At 44.3% G+C, this 21,280-nt stretch overlaps 2 protein-coding genes across 4 annotated transcripts; one reads left to right on the top strand and one right to left on the bottom strand.

Annotated features, from left to right (window-relative positions):
• Positions 1–2,534: 2,534 nt before the first annotated feature.
• Positions 2,535–14,720, top strand: TCTN1 (tectonic family member 1). Of its 3 annotated transcripts, XM_042828779.1 has the most exons (15): positions 2,535–2,723; positions 4,137–4,257; positions 5,661–5,791; positions 6,138–6,304; positions 6,701–6,788; positions 7,409–7,518; positions 9,067–9,087; positions 9,536–9,661; positions 10,500–10,625; positions 11,003–11,085; positions 11,427–11,567; positions 11,865–12,021; positions 12,762–12,887; positions 13,219–13,363; positions 14,224–14,720. In XM_042828779.1, the coding sequence occupies exons 1-14, from the start codon at positions 2,567–2,569 to the stop codon at positions 13,360–13,362; spliced, it is 1,698 nt and encodes a 565-aa protein (XP_042684713.1). In that variant the 5' UTR covers positions 2,535–2,566; the 3' UTR covers position 13,363; positions 14,224–14,720. The 3 variants fall into 3 exon arrangements, with proteins under 3 accessions (XP_042684713.1, XP_042684715.1, XP_042684714.1); XM_042828781.1 differs by lacking the exon at positions 12,762–12,887; XM_042828780.1 differs by having other exon boundaries at positions 13,219–14,720.
• On the bottom strand, positions 10,422–19,367 carry HVCN1 (hydrogen voltage gated channel 1). Its single transcript, XM_042828782.1, has 6 exons — positions 19,307–19,367; positions 18,208–18,427; positions 17,931–18,035; positions 17,420–17,651; positions 15,355–15,467; positions 10,422–15,019 (listed from the first exon to the last, which is right to left on the bottom strand). The coding sequence occupies exons 2-6, from the start codon at positions 18,397–18,399 to the stop codon at positions 14,954–14,956; spliced, it is 708 nt and encodes a 235-aa protein (XP_042684716.1). The 5' UTR covers positions 18,400–18,427; positions 19,307–19,367; the 3' UTR covers positions 10,422–14,953.
• Positions 19,368–21,280: the final 1,913 nt, after the last annotated feature.

Genomic DNA, 21,280 nt, shown 5'->3' with positions numbered 1-21,280 from the left:
CCAAAAATAAAATTGAACTGTTTAATCAAAAGGATACGTGTCCATAAGCAGAATTTCTGACACACTGAACTGAAACACTGAAGAGAAACATACTGACTTTGCCCGTTTGTTCACCTAGATTTGAATATTTTTAAGCACATTCAGGATGGGTATTGATTGGTACATGACTCTACTGTCTTTTGTTCTGAGAACAACAATAGTTTTGTATGTGTAGCAGTAATTAAACTATTTGAAACAGTTTTAGAAGGAAAGGGCTGTGGTGTAAGTTATATGAGTGAAAATGAATTTTACTGAATTAGTAAAATATGCTTAAATGAGAGAAACTGAAATTTGGGTAATGTTTTTTGCTTTGTTTTAGCATCTCATGAAAGACACGTGTGTGAATTCTGTTTGTGTTTATGATCAGTCACTTGATGGACTTAATCCTGCAATGTTTGGATTGCAAATGGCACACTATGATGTTCAAACACATCAGAACCTTGTTGCTTAAAGTAAAATAGTAATACAGTAAATCCCTTAACATGTTTTTTAATAGAGAGCAATCTACTGCATTTTAAACTGCTTGGATTTTCATTTCATAGGAATTCCCACATGGGTATCATAGTGCCCTTTTAAATTATTAATTAATTCATGTTGATGGATAAATTAAAATATCTCTGATGGAGGACATGCATTATTTATTAATGTCCTGATCTTGTCCTACACGCTGTGGGGTGCTGCTTTTTGGAACCTGCTTCAGAAGTCTAACACAGTGATGGGGTTTTGGTTTGGTTTATTTTTGTGGTAGTAGGATTTTTCAGATGAGCTCTCTTATACTTGGCTTTTGCTTTGACTTTTTCTGCATCAGATTTTTTTTTCCTCCCAGCTTCTTTCAGCAATGACTTTACTTATTGCATTCTGTTTGTGCAAGTATTTCTGGAAGGAATTCATGATTTTATTGAACTACCACATCCCAGTGGTAAGGAATTCATTAATTAATCACTTAAGCATTAATAAAATGGAAAGTCAAGTAACACAACACCTATGTTCATCCTATATCCCGTTCTTTCACAGCCAGTCTTGGGGATGGGGTTAGGTGAACTATTGGTCTGAGAAAAGTCCTAGGTTATTTCTGAGGAAAAACATCATGAGAAAAATAGATTAATTGCTCTGTATGTTCCTACTGAACAGCCTCCCAGTTTCAGTGGTAGATGCGGTAAGAAATAATACCTCTTTACTCATCCAGCTCCTTCCCACATGTACTCAGGGTTCAATCTGTTCTTGAGATGAGCCCAGAGATTTCAGCAAGGCTTGCACTTGCTATCCACGACTCTGGTCCATTGTGTATAATCAGCTTCACAAAGTTATTCTGTGTGCAAAAGTAACATATTAAATTCTATTTTCCCTTGTACATTATCAACAGCTCTTTTTACTCATTTTAAATCCATAAGAGAAGTGTAAACTAGTGGGGGGTGATTCATTATTAATTACCTGATGATAACATTGTTGAACAAGTGATGATAAACAGTAGAGCACCAATTTCCCTCTAAAACAACAAACTAAATTCCAAGTTCAAGAGGTAGGAGAAACACCTTTATGCTTGTTGCCTGACCCTGTGTGGTAGGTGGGAGCAGATCACTCAAGGAATTTCAAGGGGTTGTAAGCCCCTAAATCAGACTCACCCAAAGAGATGCCTGCTCTTTAACACCTAACAGTGAAGGAGAGAGAGCAGGCATGTGGTCAGACTCTCCCTGCAGGCAGGACAAGCATGACGGTAGTTAGAATTAAAGCTTCAAAATCTATTTTACTTTCTCTCAAGCAAGAGGATGTGGAAACTTCACTCAACCATGAGGAAGGAAAAGAGCTTCACCTGCCTTTCAGCAGGCAGGAAAATAAGCCTCCTTTCCTTAGGGGTTACCTAAAGCCACCTGAGTCTCAAAGCTACAGCTCTTTTAACTCCCTCAGCTGAATTCCACACCCTGTGCCTCCTGCTTTGTGAGGCAGGGCTCGAGAGGCCGCAGCGTTCAGAGCAGCACAGCCAGCCCTGCCCTGCACCTCGTGAGGAGGCTGCCAGGCCAAGTGAGAAAGGCTGTGGAGTGGAAGCAAAGCCCGGAGCTTGGCATTTCTGAGGAAACACCAAGGAACTACAGGCGTTTGTGTAAAAGTCAAGCACAGATTTCCCAACTATCAGATCGGTACAAAATCACCCTCCTACACCACAAGATTAATTACCACAGAACGTTCAGAGCTAGAAGGGACATACCAGGACCACTTGCAGAGTACTGACAAGGCGAAGGAGCTGAGGAGAAGAAACTGATAAACTTTAAAAGCTAACGAAATGCACATTATTAGAAATAAAGCTGCAAAGACCCGCTAAACTCGGGATTTTATACTCCAAGGGGGGCCGCTCCTACACAACCCCTCATAACACCCCGCGTCGCTTCCCGTGATGCCCAGCGGCCGCAGGGGGGCGCTGTTTCCCATCACACTCCGCGCTCCCTGGCAACCACGCTGTTGCTAGGGGAGGCCTTGGCCGTTGCTAGGGGAGGCCTAGGCTGTCGTTGGGGGCGGCGTAGCAGCGGCCGTCATGGCGGCGGAGCTGAGATTTGGCCTGCTTCTTTTCTTGTCGCCGCTTCGGGCAGTCGAGCCCAGCACCGAGTTCCCGTCCAGCTCAGAAGCGCCATCGAAGACCCGTGCTACCGCTTGGGAGCGGGGTCGTAGCGGGCCGGCCCCGCTCACGGACGGTGGGTGCCGGGTGGGGCGGGGGGCTGTGCGGCGCCTGGCCGAGGGGAGGCCCTCTCAGGACCTTGTGGGAGCCTCCGCTCACTGCTGGGCCCTTGGGGCTCCTCTGTCTAGGATGAAACTGTGAGGCAGCTGCCCTGCTTCCTTCTGGTGTTTATTGCCGTGGCACAAGTTTGTCCCAAACTTGAAATCCAGTCCTGTTTCTTTGATATGCAGTGCTATCACGACACCGATCACAAATGTTTGTCATTGTGGTGTCAGAAAGGGCTTCCCGCTGTCTTTTAGTTGGCAAGTAGACTTTTATTTAACTTCTGATTTCCCAGTGTAGTTGTCACCAGCACAGTTTCTCTCAAAACACGTTGTCCCAGTCTGTGCCTCCTTAGGGAAAAGAGCCCTAAATCCTCCAACTCCGAGAGAGAAATTCGCAGTCTCATTGTCTGTGTTCAAACTGCTCTTGTTGAGGTGACCTCAAGGTTCCATCAAAACTCAGCTGACAGAACAACACCACCTCAGAGATTCCAGGAACGGTGTGGGAACTGTTCAGATGGTCAGAGAGCATCCAGGCGGCCCAGGAGAAGTGGGAAATAGTCAGATGGAAATAAAAGAGGGATAGTTTTGAAAGGAAGCATTCTTTTGAAATCTTGTCTGCAGTGTCTGTGCTACCCTTAAGTTTAGATTTATTACGGAACAGCAACTTTCAACAACAGCTCAATAAAATATTAAATATTCTTTGAATATGTAAACTGGAAAACCTAAGAGGTTTTTTTTTAAGAAGCTGCCAAATTTATTTAATGTAGACCATTTACAGTATTGCTAGAAATTGCTTTCTGTATTGTTACAATATTTAACAGTATCTAAAGACAGAGAGAAAAAACAAAGAGGTCAACTCTGGTTATGCTGGCACATCAGGGAAATGTATTTCTGCATTCCAGAACATTCTCAATACCTGTAAATCACTGCTCTTATCAAAATGTTGCGACTTTTTTTTCTTCCAAATATATGAAGCAAATTGATAAACATAATTTCACTACCTTGTAACAAACAGATAAATGTAGCATCATTGCTTTGTTTGTATCTTTTCTTGAGCAGGACCCAGTTTCATACCTTTATACCTTCAAAATTCCTATAAACTCCAGTTGCTTTTTCAATTTCATAGGGAAAAAAAATGTCAGATTCTGGTACGCTCTCAGTTTTGTTATTTGCTCCTCATGGATTTGCTAAGTGACAGAAAAGAGCTTTTAAAAATGACTTGGAGAAAAAAAAAAAAACAAAACACACACAAAAAACCAGCATGAATTTGGATATAGACTTTTGCCCATTGTCAAAATCAGGCGAGGTGAAAATTGAAAGTGTTAGGGAACATGCTGTAGTGTGCAAAGTTCCAGTCCTAATTGGAATTTAAATCTTTTCTCCAGTTGCCAAGCTGTGTGTTTGTGATCTGCTGGTGGCACAGTGTGATATAAATTGCTGTTGTGACCCTGACTGCAGTGCAGCAGATTTCAGTCTCTTTACTACGTGTTCAGTTCCAGTTGTCACGTAAGTGAACAAACAACTATCTGAAATACAAAATTCAGTTTGATTTGTCTCATGTATTTGTATGAGCCCTATATTCTCCTCTGACGAATTTCTAACCAGTCTCTTCCCCTGCCTTCCTAGCCCCTTCCTACCCTTTCCCCAATCCTTAGGCCTGTAAACTTTTGGCTCCCAACCAGGCAGAACAGCAAATTGGCCTCCCAGCCCTATTTCTCATTCCCTGTTTTCTAAATTTGTGCTTCTTCCTTTTTCTTCCTGTTGTTCTGTCCTACTGTGCGTGGGTGCTTTACTGATGAAGCCTTGCATTGAAGGAAGAAGAATGTATCTTCAGACCTTCATCAATATAATGCAGTGTCTGGAATTTAAGAAAGCTGATGCCACACGACCATCTGGCCACCTCCATAATCCAGCAGCAGCTTCTCAGTAACCTCTAATTGAGGTTTACAGTATCAACTAGAAACATGATCAATTCAGGGCTTAATGAAATGGTGTGAGTGTTGCTCTGATCCTAGTTTTACAAGTCAGTGGTCTCAGCCTGCTGCCTCGCTGCCAGTCTGTCACTTTACAAACAATAAAATGTAACTTTATATGCATAAAGTAACATTGCTGGTTACTTCCTTGCTATTTACAGTTTATCTGAAAACCTAATTTTTTTTACTTAATTCCATCCTCTCAAAAAGGAGTTATGAAAGCTCACTTTGTTATCTCAATGTAAAATCTCTTGGTGACTTCTCAGAACAATAAGTACAGCACTTCAACCCACCTTCTGCATAAATTATGCCAATCTGAATGCTGGGGTTTATTCTTGGTGCTTTGAAATTTGAATTAGCAGTCATCCCAGACTGCCATTTCTTATTGTTCTTGCACATAATGACTACTGCTACCCATTTATAGATGTTTAGGTGTATCAGAAAGGTCTAATCAACGCCTTCCTGAATGACAGTTAAATTGCCTCAGGTGACTGTTCTGTCTTTGTCAACTAGAAATGCATAAAATGAAGTTGTAGTTGTCCCCAAAAATTCTGTTCTATAAAATGTTCGTTTTGCATGAAATTTCCAATGACTGCAAGTATTGTGGATCTCATTATTTACATTTGGATTTATGTACATTTGTGTAATTGTGGTAATCGTTGAACGGATTTTGCCTGATCAGAAGTGAGAGGTTATGTATTGCATCTGAAATACTGAGGAAAAAGGGTGTTTGATACAGGATGTGATCCTGGTAGCCAGCATTTAAGTTTAGCTCTGTGCTTAAAAGGTCATTTTGGAAAGCTGTTTCACTTTCTCAGTACCTGCCACTGACTGCTGTAACTCTGCCATTTGCTGCCTCAGCACACAAAGAGAACTTTAAAATATGGTCAGTAGTAACTTCTAGTGGATCACTGATTTTTTTGTTATTACTTGCAGAGGTGACAGCCGTCTTTGTAGTCAGAAAGCTGCCATATATTCACTTGATACTGAAGCAAATCCACCAGAAAGAGTTTTTAAATTAGTTGACCATGTAAATCCCAGTGTTTTCTGCATTCATGCTACAAACTGTAAGTAATGTTATTGCCAATATTAAGCATTGGACACCTGTTTTTAGAAGCTCTCTGGGTACAAAAATAGACTGAAGTTAACAATAACTAAACTTATCAGAAAACTGATTGTTCTGTGCTCGTGGTCCTTATGTTGTAATACTTTTATTTGTGAAACTGTCTCGTACTCCAAGTCTTAGTCTTCTCTGTTGAAAGTATGCTCCTGGCTCTAACGAAGCTTAATTAACAATTTTAATCTAATTTTATTTTCCATTGGCGAATCAAGAGCTGAAAAGCGACATTTTCCTTAAGAAAGATTATATGTTTTATCCTAAAAGTCATCTCATTCTTTAAAATGTTTTGGCAGATGAACAAGCACTCTCCTTTAGCTCCCCTGAAATACCTACTGCTGAAAATTTTGATCAGCTGCTTAGAAAGTATGGAAGGGCTACTTTCAGTGCTGAGCCCGACAGCTGGAGTATGAACTCAGATGCTTCAGATTCTTCTGATGCAAATGAAAGTTACAGATATGAGGTACATGATAGCATGATTCAAGTAGTATTAAATTGCTTTGTAAAAAAGCAAGCGGGCATTGTTTGCATTTGCTTGTAAAAAATTGCAGTACTGTAAAAGGAAAATCGTTGTTTTGTTCTTTAAACATAGAAATATAGAAAGAAACTGTAGTGTTGTTTTGGCTTTCTTCAAAAGTGAGCTGGAGTTTTAAGATCTGAGAAAAGTAACTGGCTGTTCTGAACAAAGAAAGCTGTTAGTGGTGGCTTAAGAATTGACATGCAAAGCAGTATGTGGTGTTGACAGATGTAATGGAAAAAAGAACTTCTGTTATACAGATTTGCTGTTCATGCAAATGCTCTAAAACTTTCCATGAACCAAAATACACCCATATATTTGAATATGGCATTTTGTTTGCAGTATGGGGTTCCTATACAGACGGTGGATGCTTTTCTCAGGCTGCCAAGTCCTGTCGTCTCCTCTTGGTGCTCTGATGCAAACCCTGCAGGTTGGAAAATGCAGTTAAATTCCAGTTTATTTGCAGTAGAATATTCTGTTCTAACTTGAGTTTAATCAGTCAGTGAACCATCACACACACCAATGTAAATTCAGGTGAAGATTTGTGAACAAACGTTTTCCAGATATCTTTTGAGTCTGTGGAGGTTTTTTTGGACGTAGGTTGGGAGTCGTATTGCAGCTGTTAGACATTCAGAGCTAGAACTGGGAATCCTTGGTTGGTATCTCTTTTAAATGTTTTGTTTATGCAACAGTAAAACACCACTGACTTCATAATTGATTTAATTGATGTAGTGAAGCAGTACAAAGGTGACACTGTGAGGGTGTGTTGCATAAGCATGACCTAACTGGGCAACCTCTTTAAGACATCTCTTTAACAGAATGAGGTTTCTTTCACAGTTTGAATGCAACTGCAGTCAGAATTGCAGACTTGAACCCTACATTTTGAACTTTCAGTTTCTTGGAAATCTGTAAAGGATAACAACCAAAAAGAAGCTTGCATTTTCCAAGACCCTTTGTTATTGTTAAATACGTTCTTCCGTAGTTTTTTACTTGTGTTTTTCATAATTAGTCTTTAATTTCCTTCAGCAAGACTTTGTGACTCTCTTCCAGGGTTCTTAGTGCAGCAGGCTACAAAATGCATTCGATCAATCAGCGTGGAAAACTGTGGCAACATTGAAGCAGCTACTATGCTTTTTTACATCAACTCCAGCATTTTAGCAGTAAGTGTGATCTGAAAGCATCATACAGCTGACTGTCCATATTACATAGTGTTTTGCGTTTCCAGAATGAAGTAACTGCTATTGCCTACAGGATATGATGTTTGTTTTTGGTATTTAAACCATGGGTTAGAAAAAATCCAGCAGAGTTTCAGATAGAAAGCTTTTAGAAATGTTTTTACTTCATGCTGAAGTAACAGAAGCATTTACCCTTGTCTGCTTAGCCAGCGAAAGTAACGGTCTGGAAGACAGAAACTTGTGTCACTGAGCTAACTTTGCAGTGGCAGCAGTTTTATGTGCTTGTGCATGTAAATCTTTGTACTTAAAGAATCTGTAAGGTTGAATAGTCTTCAGTTTTTAATAATGGTGTTAATGTAGAGTTAATGCACACGTGTGCAATGATCTTCATTATACTCCTCAAAGAATGTGACCTTTTACTCCTCTGAGAGAGAACATGTTCATATCCAGCCTACTACCAAATCCAGTCTGTGGCTGTTATTCAAAGCTAAGGTTACTTTTTCATTCTTTTTTGAACAGGAGGTTCATATTTATACAGAAGTCCCCTGTGCAAATGTTGAGGAATATTAGAGAGGGCCAAATGGACAGTAAAGCTGGTTTGTAGGCAGCTCCCCTTGTGAAGATGGGACGTGAAAACAAAAATTATTTTGTTTTGGGATGGTCAGAGGGCAGAGCAGGGAACCCTTTCAGTGCCAGCAGGTGGAGCTAGTGGCAAAAGAAATGGCGAAATCATCAGCCCAGGGAGGCCGGGAGCCTTTGGTGAGCAGTCACACAAGTGTTCCTTTCAGAAAACCCCATCATTAGGAGCTCACACGAGGCAGCTTGAGAGATACGAAGGCCTTTCCAGCAGAGTGACCGCGTGTAACCGTGCACTTGTAATGACAGAGGGATACTTAACTTCTCATTTATCTGTTTAGAGACCATGAAATTATGGACTCACTATCATGAGAATGGGGCAACAAAAGCTCTTCTTTGGGTACAGTCTTGCAGATTTCCTAAATTAGCATTCTGTGAATGGTTACAAATGTTTTTGCACAGACTTGTAGTACGAAGAATGTTCTCTAACACCCTGAGGACCAACAAAATGATACACAGCAGTAGTAATGCCATACTGAGGTGCCTTCTCCTTTCGGGTGCAAATGAATTTTTTCAGCCTTCGTTCTGAGTTGCAATCAGCGTCAGAGGGAAATATTAGATTTGTCTTGTACTTCTTGTATGCCTTGCATGTTTGTTAGGAGTGCAGACAAAGCTCAGCCTGGTGGAAAACTGCTGGTAGTCACTAAGAAACTTTCCAGTTGCCAGGGGAAGAGCACTGAACTGTAAGATTTTGCATAGTAGCCACAAATAGCAGTTATTTTCACACTCCCTAAATACAGCAGGGTGTATCCAATGACTCTCAGTATTCAAAAATCACTGTAATGACAGGGAGTTAAACAGGCAAAGCAATTAAACCTTAATTGCTTTACTTAACTGCTACTTGTAATAGTTCATACCTTTGCTGTTGTTTGAAATTGCTCTTTTATTCTTCTCTAGGTGCCTAAATCAAGTCAGATGGTAAGTATCTTTCTAACTTGGAACTGGTGGGGGTAAACTTCTTACTCTGTTATAGGCAGCGGGAGTTTTTCACTGACTTCATCAGACCAGTGACTTCAGCCTTGTTCTTTAGAGCAAAAAGTAAAGCAAAAATCCCCTGTACCTGCCTTGGGACAAAAATGCTGCAGTTTTTATTCAGTAATAATATTAGCAACACCAAGATAACGTGCTACCAACAAGATAACGTGCTATCTGCAGGTAACTTTAATCTGATGGAGTACCCCAACATGAAACTATTGGCTAATTTTATTTGCTGTTTTAGTTGAACTTCATCAATATGCTTGCTTAAAGGACTATTGACTGCTGGCCCTGCAGAGCAGAACTTCTGAAGAGTCACAAATGTAACGATACAGAAAAAGCCAGAAATAATTATACATCATATTTGGAAATGATGCTGATTATTTTTCAGGTTAACATTACTGTCCGGTCCGTAGTTGTCCAGTCTCTGAATGGAATGCAGACTTTACTTAACAGCAGTGATGTCCTCAGGCACCCTGTGATTTTGAATGAACTATGCATAAATGTAGTTCTTGGGGTAGGTATGACATTTGCCTTTCCCTCTTTTGTTTAGTGGAAAACGTGTGCATCAAATAACTTCTGATTCACAGCTTACAAAGATGTGAGAGAAGCCTTGCCATTTTCATAGACTGTGGTACCTCCAAAGCTAGTATCACAAGAGAAGCACAGACTTTAGGATAGAAGAATACATTTTGCAACAAAATAATACCAGTCAAGATGAAATATTTTTTATTATTGCTCTACATATATAACACAATGGACAATAAATGAGTTTAGAATCCAGATTACCCTTAGGAGAATATGACTTAAGGCACAGTGGTAGCAGAGACAGAGGAATACACACTGCAGGTTACCTCTTTATCCTAAGTAGATGAGCATTTGAATTACACCTAGAAGTTTATCAAGAATTCAGCTTTGAAGAGGCTCCAAACCTAGATCTGTTTTTAAACATTGCTAATCAGTGGCTTCATTTGGTAACAGTCACGTCCTAAATATGCTGATGTGGCTACTAACTTCTTTGCAAATGCTATGCTTCTGTCAGATCAAATTACAGCTTTTCTCGTGGCCTTAAAACTCCCTCTCTTCTGAGGTCAGAAATGATGGGCAAAATAGAATAAATAACAAGCACTGAAAATACTGCTTTATTTTGAGGGGGAAGCTCTTGTTCAGCTTCTTCTATTTTCTGAGCCCATTCTTATTGCAACTGAGGATAGAGTACATCTCTACAATGCAGCTGAGTGTTTCTTAAACAAGGAGGAAGGAAAACAATACTTATATAGTTTTAAATTCCTTTATTTTAGTTCCATACTCTTATCTACTTGTTCTAATTAGTATCTAAAATGTTTCATTTTCAGGTGAGTTATCATATTACATACACAGACACAGGAGAAATAACAGAAGCAGCTGCTTCTTTTGTCTTGGGAGCAGTTAACAAAGAAGCACTCTCAATACAACAGAGCTTTGAAATCAGCTTTACTCAGGTACCTGCTAGAGATGTTATGGATGACTTGGTGAAAGACATTTAATTACAAAACTTATTAAACTTGAATCAGAGCAATTGTTAGCAGCAAGGTAAAAATGTAACTTGTCCTGGGGACACAGATGAGGCAGCATTTCAGAAGTGAGCATTAAGGGCCTCCAGAGACTGTTACTGGTGTGCAGAAGACTCATCCTGTCACTGTGTACGAGCATATCCAGAGAAAGCAAAGCTGATCCCACTATCAGAAAACTGGAATATTCTTACAGCGAAGCTTTACTGCTGTACAAAGCAGTTAATAACTGGAAGAACACTGAAACATTTTACCATTTTCCAAATATTTCAGCACAAGATGAGTAATACTGTAAATCTGTGTTGCAGGTGAATACAAATCCAGTTCCTTTCAGTGGTAATCCTGGTTATGTTGTTGGACTGGCTGTAAGAGCAGGCTTCAAGCCACAAGGATATCCTTTCCCTCTGCAGTTCTGCTTTCAACACTTGTTCTGCTCCAACTTCACAAAGACTTTCTAGCTTGGACACCCTGTACATTTCATCAGTTCCTTACTGAAAGTAAATGTATGATTTTTGGCTGTGTTCTAGAAGTGATCAGTACCTGTCCTCACTGCAATCTCCTGGAACTGTGCAGTGAGGTAGACTCAGATCTTCACTGCATGCTCTAATGCTTCTCCATGGTTTAAGAGGAGTCTTGGGTTACTGCAGCATTTTAGATAAATCTTAAGGATCTGACTACAGATTCTTTCTTCATAGTCCTCAAGTATTGTGTTTCCCTTTAACTGTGCATTACATCAGGCATCATTCAGAGTACCAACAAATACAGTCAGCTCACTATTCTGCAAAGCACAGCCAACCAAGATTGTCTCACAGCACAGGAAGCCAGAACCCCAGTGTTATTTGGTTACAACATGATATCAGGCTGTAAGTTACGGTAAGAGAATTTTTTGTTTCCTTATTCAGTGCTTTTAGCCCCACAACAACTCTTTCCATTAGGATCTGTTCACATCCTGGGACATTCATGCTGCTGTAAGAGTATTGGGAATAGAGTATTTAATTATAAGAAATATCATTTAATTAACAACGTTCTTTCTCTTGGAGAGATTGTTCACATTAGCCACTTTAGCCAGAAGGCTTGAGCAGTGCATGACAGCAAGGAGGAATTACTTCTGTGCCAAACCAATGGATTTTGCTGTAACTTTTTTTTTTTATCCCCCCCTCCCCCCGGAAGAATTACAGCAGCTATGAATTGCCAGCCCTTGGCTCAGATCCTCCTGGATTTACTGATGGGACAAAGCTTTCCTGAATATGTGGCCTCATTTGGAAATTCTCAAGCCCAGGATGTGCTTGACTGGGTGCCAATAACTCACCTTCGCATCTCAGAACAGGTGAAGATTAACTCTTCCCCCCCACTATCACCCTTTCTATCTCCTGTTCTGGGATCTGAACCTGTTCTCAGCTTAGGTTTCTCAGACCTACACGAAAAAAAGTGCAGAAAAAAAACAAACAAACAAACTGGAGGTCAGTTCCTCTGCAATATTCAGAAACAAGGAACATTTCCCTCTTAATGTAAAGAGAGCACTTATGCTACTTTGAGTGGGTTGAATGACAGTTCATCCTCAACTGCAGCTTCTGTAGAGGTTTTTTTGCATCTTTTTTGCAGCTGAACAGTGAATGATTTCTATAAACAGGAACATGAGAGTTAAAAAAGAAATAATCTAGAAATATTTAAGGTTATAAAATTCAAAACTCTGCCTTGGCAAAGTTAAGGGTTTTCTGCTGTCCCAACCACATTACTAAGATGCCACTATTAGGAAAGCCTTCTTGCTGAAAAGAGCCAGCTCAGCACTGTCATTAACAGCCAAAGCCCTGCTCAGATCCAGCAGCCCTACCTGAAGTTCACTTACGAGGTCAGTTTGTCGCCTATGGAGAAACTTCAGAGACGCCCCCAAGCTGTGGCTGTGCTGTCTGTGCAGGCAGCAGTGCAGGGCGCAGGCACGGCTGAGCTGCTCTGCTGACCTCCTGCAGAGAGCTTCCTGGGGGCACTGTGCTCAGCTAATAAGATGAATAAGGCATGAGGTTGCTCCCGTACCAGTCAGACAATGAGAGGATTTCTAACACTTTTCAGAGCTCCTGCCAAATACCAGCAGCACTTGACATAGAAGTGAAGTGGACTAAATACGGATCCCTAGTCAACCCACAAGCCAGAATAGTAAATGTTACAGCAACAATCACTACTACTACATTGAAGCAGGTATGTAATTAAATTACAGGATCTCAGATAAAAAGAATGGCTTGTTTTGCTTAGGTATCAGCTGTGCAACAGTGACCTGGTTAATCTCTCTAAAGATAACACTTTATATTAGAACATATCACACCCACCAGATTCTGTTCCAACTCAAACATGACTGTGGGCAGCTTGCCAAAGCTTCAGTAAAATTTGTACATCAGCCATGAAAAGAATTGTGGAACTATACATGGAAAAACCTTATTGCAAATAACAGCAAAAAACAGAATTCAGCTTAAACAAAGCAGTCATACAAGGAGAAGAGCAAGGCTAATGTCTGTTTGTATTTTCATTGCAGCTTCCTCTGGGAAGAGAAAGGACTATTCCTGTAACAAGTTCTGTTGTTTTCACTGATATTTCTTCACCTGCAGAACCAGGCTATAAAGCTTGGCCCACCATTAATGCCAAGTTACCCCATGACTTTTTCTTCCCATTTGTCTAAGGTAAGTGCCCAAGCCAAAAAAAAAAAAAAGGATAAAAAGCTAATTAATTTCTTTTTCTATTTTTAATCCATTTCCCAAAGAAGCAAGGTTTATCCAGTCACTGTGCTGGCCAGCCTTTCCTTCCAAACTGTAGGCATGCCGAATTAAAAACTGTTCAATAGAAGAAAAGGTGAGTGAGCCCTCCTGAGGGTTCTCAAAAGCTTTAAGGCAGGGGAAAAAAGAGAAAGAAGCATGAGTGATGAGTTGCACCAATTGCACTTCTGCTGGGAGGAAAAAATGTTGCACATGAGCTTCTTGGGGGCTGCAAGCTGGCCTGTCAGCACACATTCAGCCAGCAGCTGGGCACTCTGAGCTCACCCCAGATCAATGGTCTGGGGCTCACAGCAAGCAGGCAGAAAGGGAAAGAAAGGGAAGGAGCACAGCTCCATAGGAAACTAGGCTTTATTATTCTGTGAACAGCAGAGCTAATTGTTAATTAATCATGTGGCATTAGATAAGGCCTCCGCTTTATCTGTTTCTATAGATGAATGAGATACACATTCCTGGTTATTTTCCCCAAATCACTAATTTGTTACATTTCTTTTTAAAAATGTGAACAGTTAAATGATGCTTTCAGAAGAGTTCAGTGACCCTCCAGCTGGCTGTGGCTAAAATCAATTGGAGAAGCCTGCTGCAGTCAACACCTTTTGAAATTCCTATTCCTCAAATCTCACTCTTTAACTATAAAATACCCCAGGGCTGCCAGTACCTGAACAAGTTGACATGGTATTCAGACACCAGCCTAGTCCTTTAGAATGTGCTTCCTAATTTATTTTTCTAACTGTTCCCAGAAGTCCACTCACCTAGATCTTGTCTTACAGATTCCTTTAATGTGTTGATTTATGAGCTGTGGAAGCAGATGACTTTGTAGCCCAGCAGGCTGCAAACGAACACTTAAATGGAAGAAGAGATGATAGAATACAGGATCAGAACTCAGATCTGTTGAGAATCAAGCATTGTTTGACATAAGATGGCATGTGTTTGCCTCCATTTTGGTGCTCATGTGATTGCCAGCTAAAGAAGTCAGATTACATAAATAATGAAGTGGCACAAGCAGCAACAGAAAATGAATCAACCAGCAGCGTGAAAAAGAACTATTAGCAAAGAAGAGATGTAGCAGTGGTGAATGGTCAGCTGTGAGAGATGAAATGACCTTTCCAGCCTGGATTCTTACGTCTGCTACAGCAAGTTTCTACAAGGTGATGCAAAACAAAGAACCTTATCACTGAAAAACAGAATTCCTTGAAATGAGTGGTACTTCCTGAATGTACAGCTTGTAAAGTTGTGTCTTTATTAAATTATTTTGCACTTGTCTGTACAGCTGTACAAGGATCTTGTGGAGTCACTGTTTACAGGGAGCACTCATTTAATTTTCCAGTAAAGCTATTTTCGCAATCCCAAGATCTAATCAAAGTGTGGTCAGATAGAAAACACTTACAGAAACACTACAGCAGAGAAAGCAGGCAGAGAGGAAAACCCTTCAGGTCAATCTGATACGTTTCAACGCTGCACTCGCCACGGCAGACTTCCCCACCTTGGAAAACTGGCCTTCTACGTTTGCTCGCTGATGAGCCCGTGCTGTTTTAACATCCTGGTAAGCCTCTCAATTTCTTGCTCCTGTTGGAGACAAAAGTCACCCCGTTCACACAGCTCTGACCTTAAAGTAGTTTCCTAGATTCCTACAGATCTTCCCATTGCTGGAACGTGTCTCACTGCAGGAAAACAGGACAACCTGGCTAACACAAGTAGGACAGAGGTAGCCGTCATTCCTTTGAAACAGAAACACTCAGGGAAGCAGAGGCAAGGCTGCGGTTCCTCACAGACACAACCTCACAACTTGCTGATGAGGAAACCAAGCTGGCAGCAACAAGCTTGCAAAAGAATCCCAGGCCAGCTTGTTCTTGGGAGCAGCTGGTAGGTAAAGCATGATTAATTTAAAAGTGTTTTCTTACCTTCTCCACACAGCTGTGTTGAAGTTGTTCAACCTTTGTGGCGAGTTTCAGGTTCACCTGCTTCAGCTTGGACACTTGTTGTTCAGAGCGGGTCTTCACCGATAAAATTATTCCTGTGCAACAATTCACAGTGGGTTCATTTTACAATGTAAAACAACCACTAGCAGGAGGTGAATGGTACACAGGGAGTTAAGCTTGTTCCTCTCAAGCTCTGCTTCTGTCATCTTATAACCACCTTTCCCAAGTGCTTTTCTTAATGAGGAGGTTTTTAGATGAGCCACCCCAGGGACTCGGATACCGATGCTCTGCTGGGAAGAGGCAGTCTGGCCTCAGAGCTGAATTAGTCTCTCAAACTGTCATTCAAAGCCTGACTTTGAATTCAGTCCATTGGCAGAGCTGGGGGGATGTAACCAGTGCCTCGTACAGTGAGGGGCTGCATTGTAGCAGGGCTCAGGGCTCCCATCACAGGACCTGCTGAGCAGCAGCACACAGCTCAGCCCCGGGCACAGTACTGCTGCCAGCACCACACGGTTTGGCCTCAACTTGTGCAACCCAGCAGCAATGGCACACAGTTTCCCCTTAGAGCAGAAGTGACACCTCTCTACCAAATTATTCTTAGGTTATTACATGTGAACTCAACCCACACAGTGAAGGCAGTTTCTTCCTACTCTTTTCTGAGGGGAAAAAAACCAAACCAACCAACCAAACCAAAAACCTGCTTGGTAAGAGCACCAAGAACAGCACAATCTCCCTGACAGCTCTTCTGCCTGTTTACAGAGCAACATGCACTAACTCAGCCACCAGTGCATGCCTGTGTTTCCAGTGCTACAGGCAGCAGGCCTGCAGTTTTGGGGTTCATTTCTCCAAAAACAAACAAGCAATGCTGCTTATTTGCACTGACAACATCAAACAGCTTCCATCTGCTGCAACCCGGCCTCTACCAACCAGCAGGGGCTGAAAGCACCAAACTACACAGCACCCCAAGTTCACAGTGGTTTGGTTTGGTACCAAGCGCAGAACCAAGCAGGTGGGCACGGTGAGCAGCCCTGCCATGAGAACAGAAACACCCAAGGATAAGGTTTCTTTGCAAAAGCAGTGCTGTTTTCCCACTATGAAATGGTGCATTAAGAGATATCAAGCTCCTGTGGCTTATGCATCTACACACCAGGCTGCTTTCTGTCCAACATCCACTCCCAAAGGGCTCAAGTTGCTCTCATCTCCTCTCAGCCTCCAGAGACACTGTCCCCATCAGAATGGCACCAGAGGTGCCAGTGTGCCAGTTAGAGGGACTAAGAATCTCTTTTCTTCCTACTCCGACTCACAGGGCTTACAGCCCTGAGGCTCAGGAGGCTCACTCCTCACCAGGAGTGCATTTGTAGGCACAGGGCTGGGGTCTATGCTCAGGCTATGGTTTCATGCAGGAATTAGGGATAAGCTCATTACCAGTATATTCTTTAAAAAGATAAATAAATCACAAAATGACTTTTCTTCAAAGGTAGGAAATGGTTCCAGCTATGGCAAATTTAGAAGTGTCAGAACTTACAACCGTTCACCACAGTTTATAATTCCAACAGAAAGGTCTGATTTGGGAACATCTTGTATTCCTCTTTTTACAGCAAATCCTTTGCCTCCCAGCGAGAAAAACCCAGCAGAAGATCAAGATGTTCCCTGCAGCACCCCGGGGGGATGACAGAGCTGCAGCAGAGCGACAGAGCCATCAAACCCACACTGGTGCAGCTCACCTTGCTCCCTGCTAAAGCACTGCCAAGAGGATCCTGCGACGCAAACAACGCTGTGCGTCACATCCCTTCAGGAGGGAGCTGTGCAAGAACAGCGTTCCAGTGGCTTGCAGGGGAACGTGCTGCTGTGCGCCCGTCACCGAGTCATCGCACCCACACCAGCAATGGGTTGTTTTTGTTCCAGAGAGACGACAGCCTCGCAAAGGTCACACTCCAGTACAAGTTAATTTGGTGAGAGAACAGGACCCTGCGCTCTTTCTTTGAGGTGGGAAAGAACATGCAAGGTAACTGAGGGAAGGGCAGCAGACCCAGCCTGTGCCACGTACCGTTGATGATCCTGGCCACACGCCACAGCCGCAGCAGTATCAGGAGCCCCACAGCTTCAAACTCGTGCTCCCGAAAGAGCAGGACGAGGTCGAGGATGAAAGACACGACGACAACGATGCTGTCCAGCACTTCGAACTTGTGGTGGAAGAACTCCCGGCCATAAATGAAGATTTTAAACCCCACCTCAACCAGGAAGATGGTGAGAATAGAAAGGGAGAGGTAGTGGAAAACCTGTGAAAAGAAAGTGCAGATTTAGAGTTAGGAAACCATCCTGTCTACGTGTGTGGGGCAAGCTGGGAGCCTCTGCCACTCGAGGGCACCTCTGGCTGAGCTCTGCAATAGACTTTGGCTGAACCAGAGAAGAAGAGTGGTGAGCACAATGCAGCTCTGTTCAGTCCAAGGAAACACAGAGCTGCTGCACAGACCATGGGCTGGTCAGCTTTCTGGCAAGCTCTGTAGCACCAAAGAGAGGGAAACAGCAATTCCTCTTGATCCTTTCTTGTGTTTTACCTTTGGGGCTATGTGATATTTGTCTGGATGGATGATCTTCAAGTCCATCAGCAATTCCCCAAGGACCAGCAAGGCATCCACGATGACCAAGAAGACAATGACAATCTGTTGGAGAAGAACTCAGGTGAACCTCTCCAAGTGCAGCAGATGGGCACAAGTCCATAGGAAACCACTCAGCTCCCACCCTGCACCCGATCCCACAGCATTTCTGCTCCCACAGGTGCCTTCAGGCTGAGTTTTGCCTCGTTTCCCTTTGCCTCTGCTTACCCTGCCTCACCTGAAACCTGCGCGAACTGAAGAGCTTCTTCATCACATCTTGGAAGGTGACGTGGGCACGGGAGGGCTCCAGTTTGATCTCCGAATCCTTCTCCCCATTGTCCTCGTCCTCTTCCTCCCACTTTTTATAATCGTTGCTCCACTGTACGGGGTCATCACCCACCACCGTGAAGTGTTTCAGGTACCGGGACATGGCTCCGGATCAAGCGAGCATCACCTGCCTGCGGGACCAGAGCTGAGCGTCACCTCCCCGGGGACGCGAGATCTCCCGTTTCAGCACCGTGAGCGCGACAAGAGCGCGGCGTTTCGTTCTGAGAACAAAGCCTGCGGACGGGAAATCGCTACACGGTGCTGCCGCTCGCTTTGCATCACCGCCCACGGCACAACATGACCCCCCCACACCTCCCAGGGCTCCATGCACTGCTGAACTCCGAGGCTCTTCCTCAGCACGTTACTTCCAAACATCCCAAAACTTCAGCTACAGGAGAACAGCAGCAGCCTTTATTGAGACCGATCCTCGCTGTGCACTCAGAGCCTCCCTCAGCCCTTCAGGCGGCCTCAGCCCAGCTCCTCCTGGTCCCTCTCACCCCACGCAACAGCTGTGACTTCCCTTCCTTCGCATCACCCCCAGCTCCAGCCCAAACCCGTGGATGTGGCCTGACATCGAATGGGGCTGCGGGAGGGGCTCTGACTGCTCCTATGTTCCCCTTTCACAGCCCTTCCTCTTCTGGACAACTTGGCGAGCTCGCCCAGCCCACCAACCCACTGAGAACCCTCTCTTGATGCCAGTGCATAAGTGCATCCCCATCCCCATCCATTCCTGGCCAGGAGCCCAGCATGGGCCGACGCTCGAAGCTACCAAACTGAGGGGCCGCCAGTCACAGGATCCAGAGCCGTCACTGCGGCACAGGACAACCCAACCTATCCCCAACCTCTCCACCCTGTTGACACCGAACCGAAGCCGAGACGTTGCCAACACGGGGCCAAGATCCAAAGGAAGACGAACGTCCGCCCAACACCTTCACCCTCGACCCGCGTTGGGAAGCCGTGGCCAGGACCCGCCGACCCACAACCCCCCTCTGCCCCCGCAGCCCCGGTACCGTGCGCGTCCCACTGCCGCCGCTTCCCTCCCGCTGCAGCGGAGCTCCGAGCCCGGCTCCGCCCCTCCCGGCCGAGGGCGGCCCCACTGCCCCGGCCCGGCCCCACCGACCCCCCCCCCCCCCAGCACGGAGCCTCGCTCCCTTCTTGCTGACGTTTTCCGTTTTCGCAGCATTTTTTTTTCCCAGTTCGGCCCCGATGGACGTCCATGAGCGGAAGCTGCAGGAAGAGGATACACCAAATGGATGTTAACTTTGGGTTTGTTTTCCTAAACTTTTTTTTTTTTTTTTGCAAAATCAGCGGCGTGCTCATTTTGCAAGAAAACAACACGAGGGCGGGCACAGAAGGGAAGCCCGAGTGCTGAGACCAGAACTCAGCTGCTGAAGGGTGCGGATCAGTCCCACGGAGCAGACGGAGGTCGGGATCAGGAGGATTACAACGGTGTAAACCTGAGAAACGTGGCCACTGTTAATCCACCTCAATTTTTAGGGGCCCTACTTACTTTGGGAACCCACCGTCTTTCAAACACAGCTGCTTTGGGAAGTGCACCGAGTAAAATCAGCTGCAAAAGGATCAGGGAGGAGTCTCTGCTGCAACGAACTCAAAATATCCTCAGTGCTCCACCAAGCAAAAGCTCTGTTTTTACCTGTTTCTTTTTCCTTCTGGAGAGCCTAACACTTTTCCCGGAACCTTAACCCCAGCACACAGCCCTGTCCTCAGCCCATTCCCCAGGGTGAAGGGGAAGCAGTGCATGCAATGCCCAGTGCAGAGTCCCAGAGCCCCCTCCCCAAAGCACCTACTTACAGAGAACAGCACAGGTGTGACCCTGCAGCAGCAGGGAGGAGGAGCTTTAACCTGGGCGTTTCCAGCTCATTTAGGCATTTGATCTCAGCTGGTCCCCAAAACACCAACGCAATCAGCAAATGCAAGAAGGCACCAGCTCAGGACTGAAGCTGCAGACAGCAGTGCTTCCTCGTGAGTGCCCTGCAGACCCAAATCTGTTCTTGGTAAGGAGTGCAGGATTTAAGGAGAAAACACAGCCAGCTGCTGTGCTGCGTGAGAGCTGAGTCAGCCGACAGGATGGGGAATGCAGGTTAAGCTCTGTGGGTCAGAGAAGTACCTTGTGCTCCTGGCTGTCATCAGCTCCAGTCTCACTGTGGAACGGGGCCTCCACCAGCTCTGATCCATGCTGGGGCAAATTGTCATTGCTCCTCAGCTTGGGGACAACTTTTTTTTTCGGGGGGGGAATGGACAACAAGGCCAAGAATGCTCAGAGCAGCTCTTGAGGATTTACTGTCAGCTCAGCCATGTTCTTCTATTGCCAAAACACACCTCATCACAGCTGGCTGATTCTACCAAATTAAAAGGAGATTTAGATTGGATACAAGGCAAAAGTTTTGACCCTGAGCGCAGTGAGGCACTGCACGGGGTGCCCAGAGAGCTGGTGCACACAGCCATGGTCAGGGGACGGGGCAGTGAGCACTGCTGGAGCTGTGGGTGTCCCTGTGCACTGCGAGCAGTGGGAGCAGACGGCCTTTGGGGGTCCCTTCTGACTCCAACCATTCTACGACTAGTTATTTTTAATCCATTTGCTGAAGGCAGTCACTCTAGAAAATATACATGCAGTGAGTGTATGTAGTGTTTTCTTTTTATAGTAACAGTGCTTGTAACCTTGTTAATCGCAGGATGCGCCTCCCTGCACTGGGATGTGTCAGGATGGTGTGCTGGGCTGCAGGAGGTCAGCAGCCTCTGGGCTGTTGCGGATGCTCAGCATTGGCCACCTGCACCCTAAGCGGAACATGCGGAGAGCGCGGATGCTGAAAGGAAGGGCTTGGGCTGCATCTGACAAAGAAAAAGACCTGCACTCCCCAAGGTCCCCAGAGAGAACGTGCTCAGAGTCACGTTCTGCGAGGCAATGCTTTGAATAGGAACCGCTTTGCACAACCCCGTGTGAGCCAACAGCACGAGGGAGCTCA

Source organism: Centrocercus urophasianus, unplaced genomic scaffold, assembly GCF_019232065.1.
Source record: "Centrocercus urophasianus isolate 14NV4802_14NV808 unplaced genomic scaffold, USGS_Curo_1.0 seq_30, whole genome shotgun sequence".
In the NCBI taxonomy this organism is placed as follows: domain Eukaryota; kingdom Metazoa; phylum Chordata; class Aves; order Galliformes; family Phasianidae; genus Centrocercus; species Centrocercus urophasianus.
This window is presented reverse-complemented; position numbering and strand designations above follow the sequence as displayed.

Excerpts from the sequence above, each read along its gene's own strand:
- TCTN1 (XM_042828779.1), top strand. The coding sequence starts at position 2,567 with ATGGCGGCGGAGCTGAGATTTGGCCTGCTTCTTTTCTTGTCGCCGCTT. Across the intron at positions 4,258-5,660 it reads TGTTCAGTTCCAGTTGTCAC|AGGTGACAGCCGTCTTTGTA; the intron begins GTAAGTGAACAA and ends TATTACTTGCAG. Across the intron at positions 10,626-11,002 it reads TTGAAATCAGCTTTACTCAG|GTGAATACAAATCCAGTTCC; the intron begins GTACCTGCTAGA and ends TCTGTGTTGCAG.
- HVCN1 (XM_042828782.1), bottom strand. The coding sequence starts at position 18,399 with ATGTCCCGGTACCTGAAACACTTCACGGTGGTGGGTGATGACCCCGTA. Across the intron at positions 15,468-17,419 it reads TGTGGCCAGGATCATCAACG|GAATAATTTTATCGGTGAAG; the intron begins GTACGTGGCACA and ends ATTGTTGCACAG. Across the intron at positions 15,020-15,354 it reads AACACAGCTGTGTGGAGAAG|GAGCAAGAAATTGAGAGGCT; the intron begins GTAAGAAAACAC and ends TGTCTCCAACAG.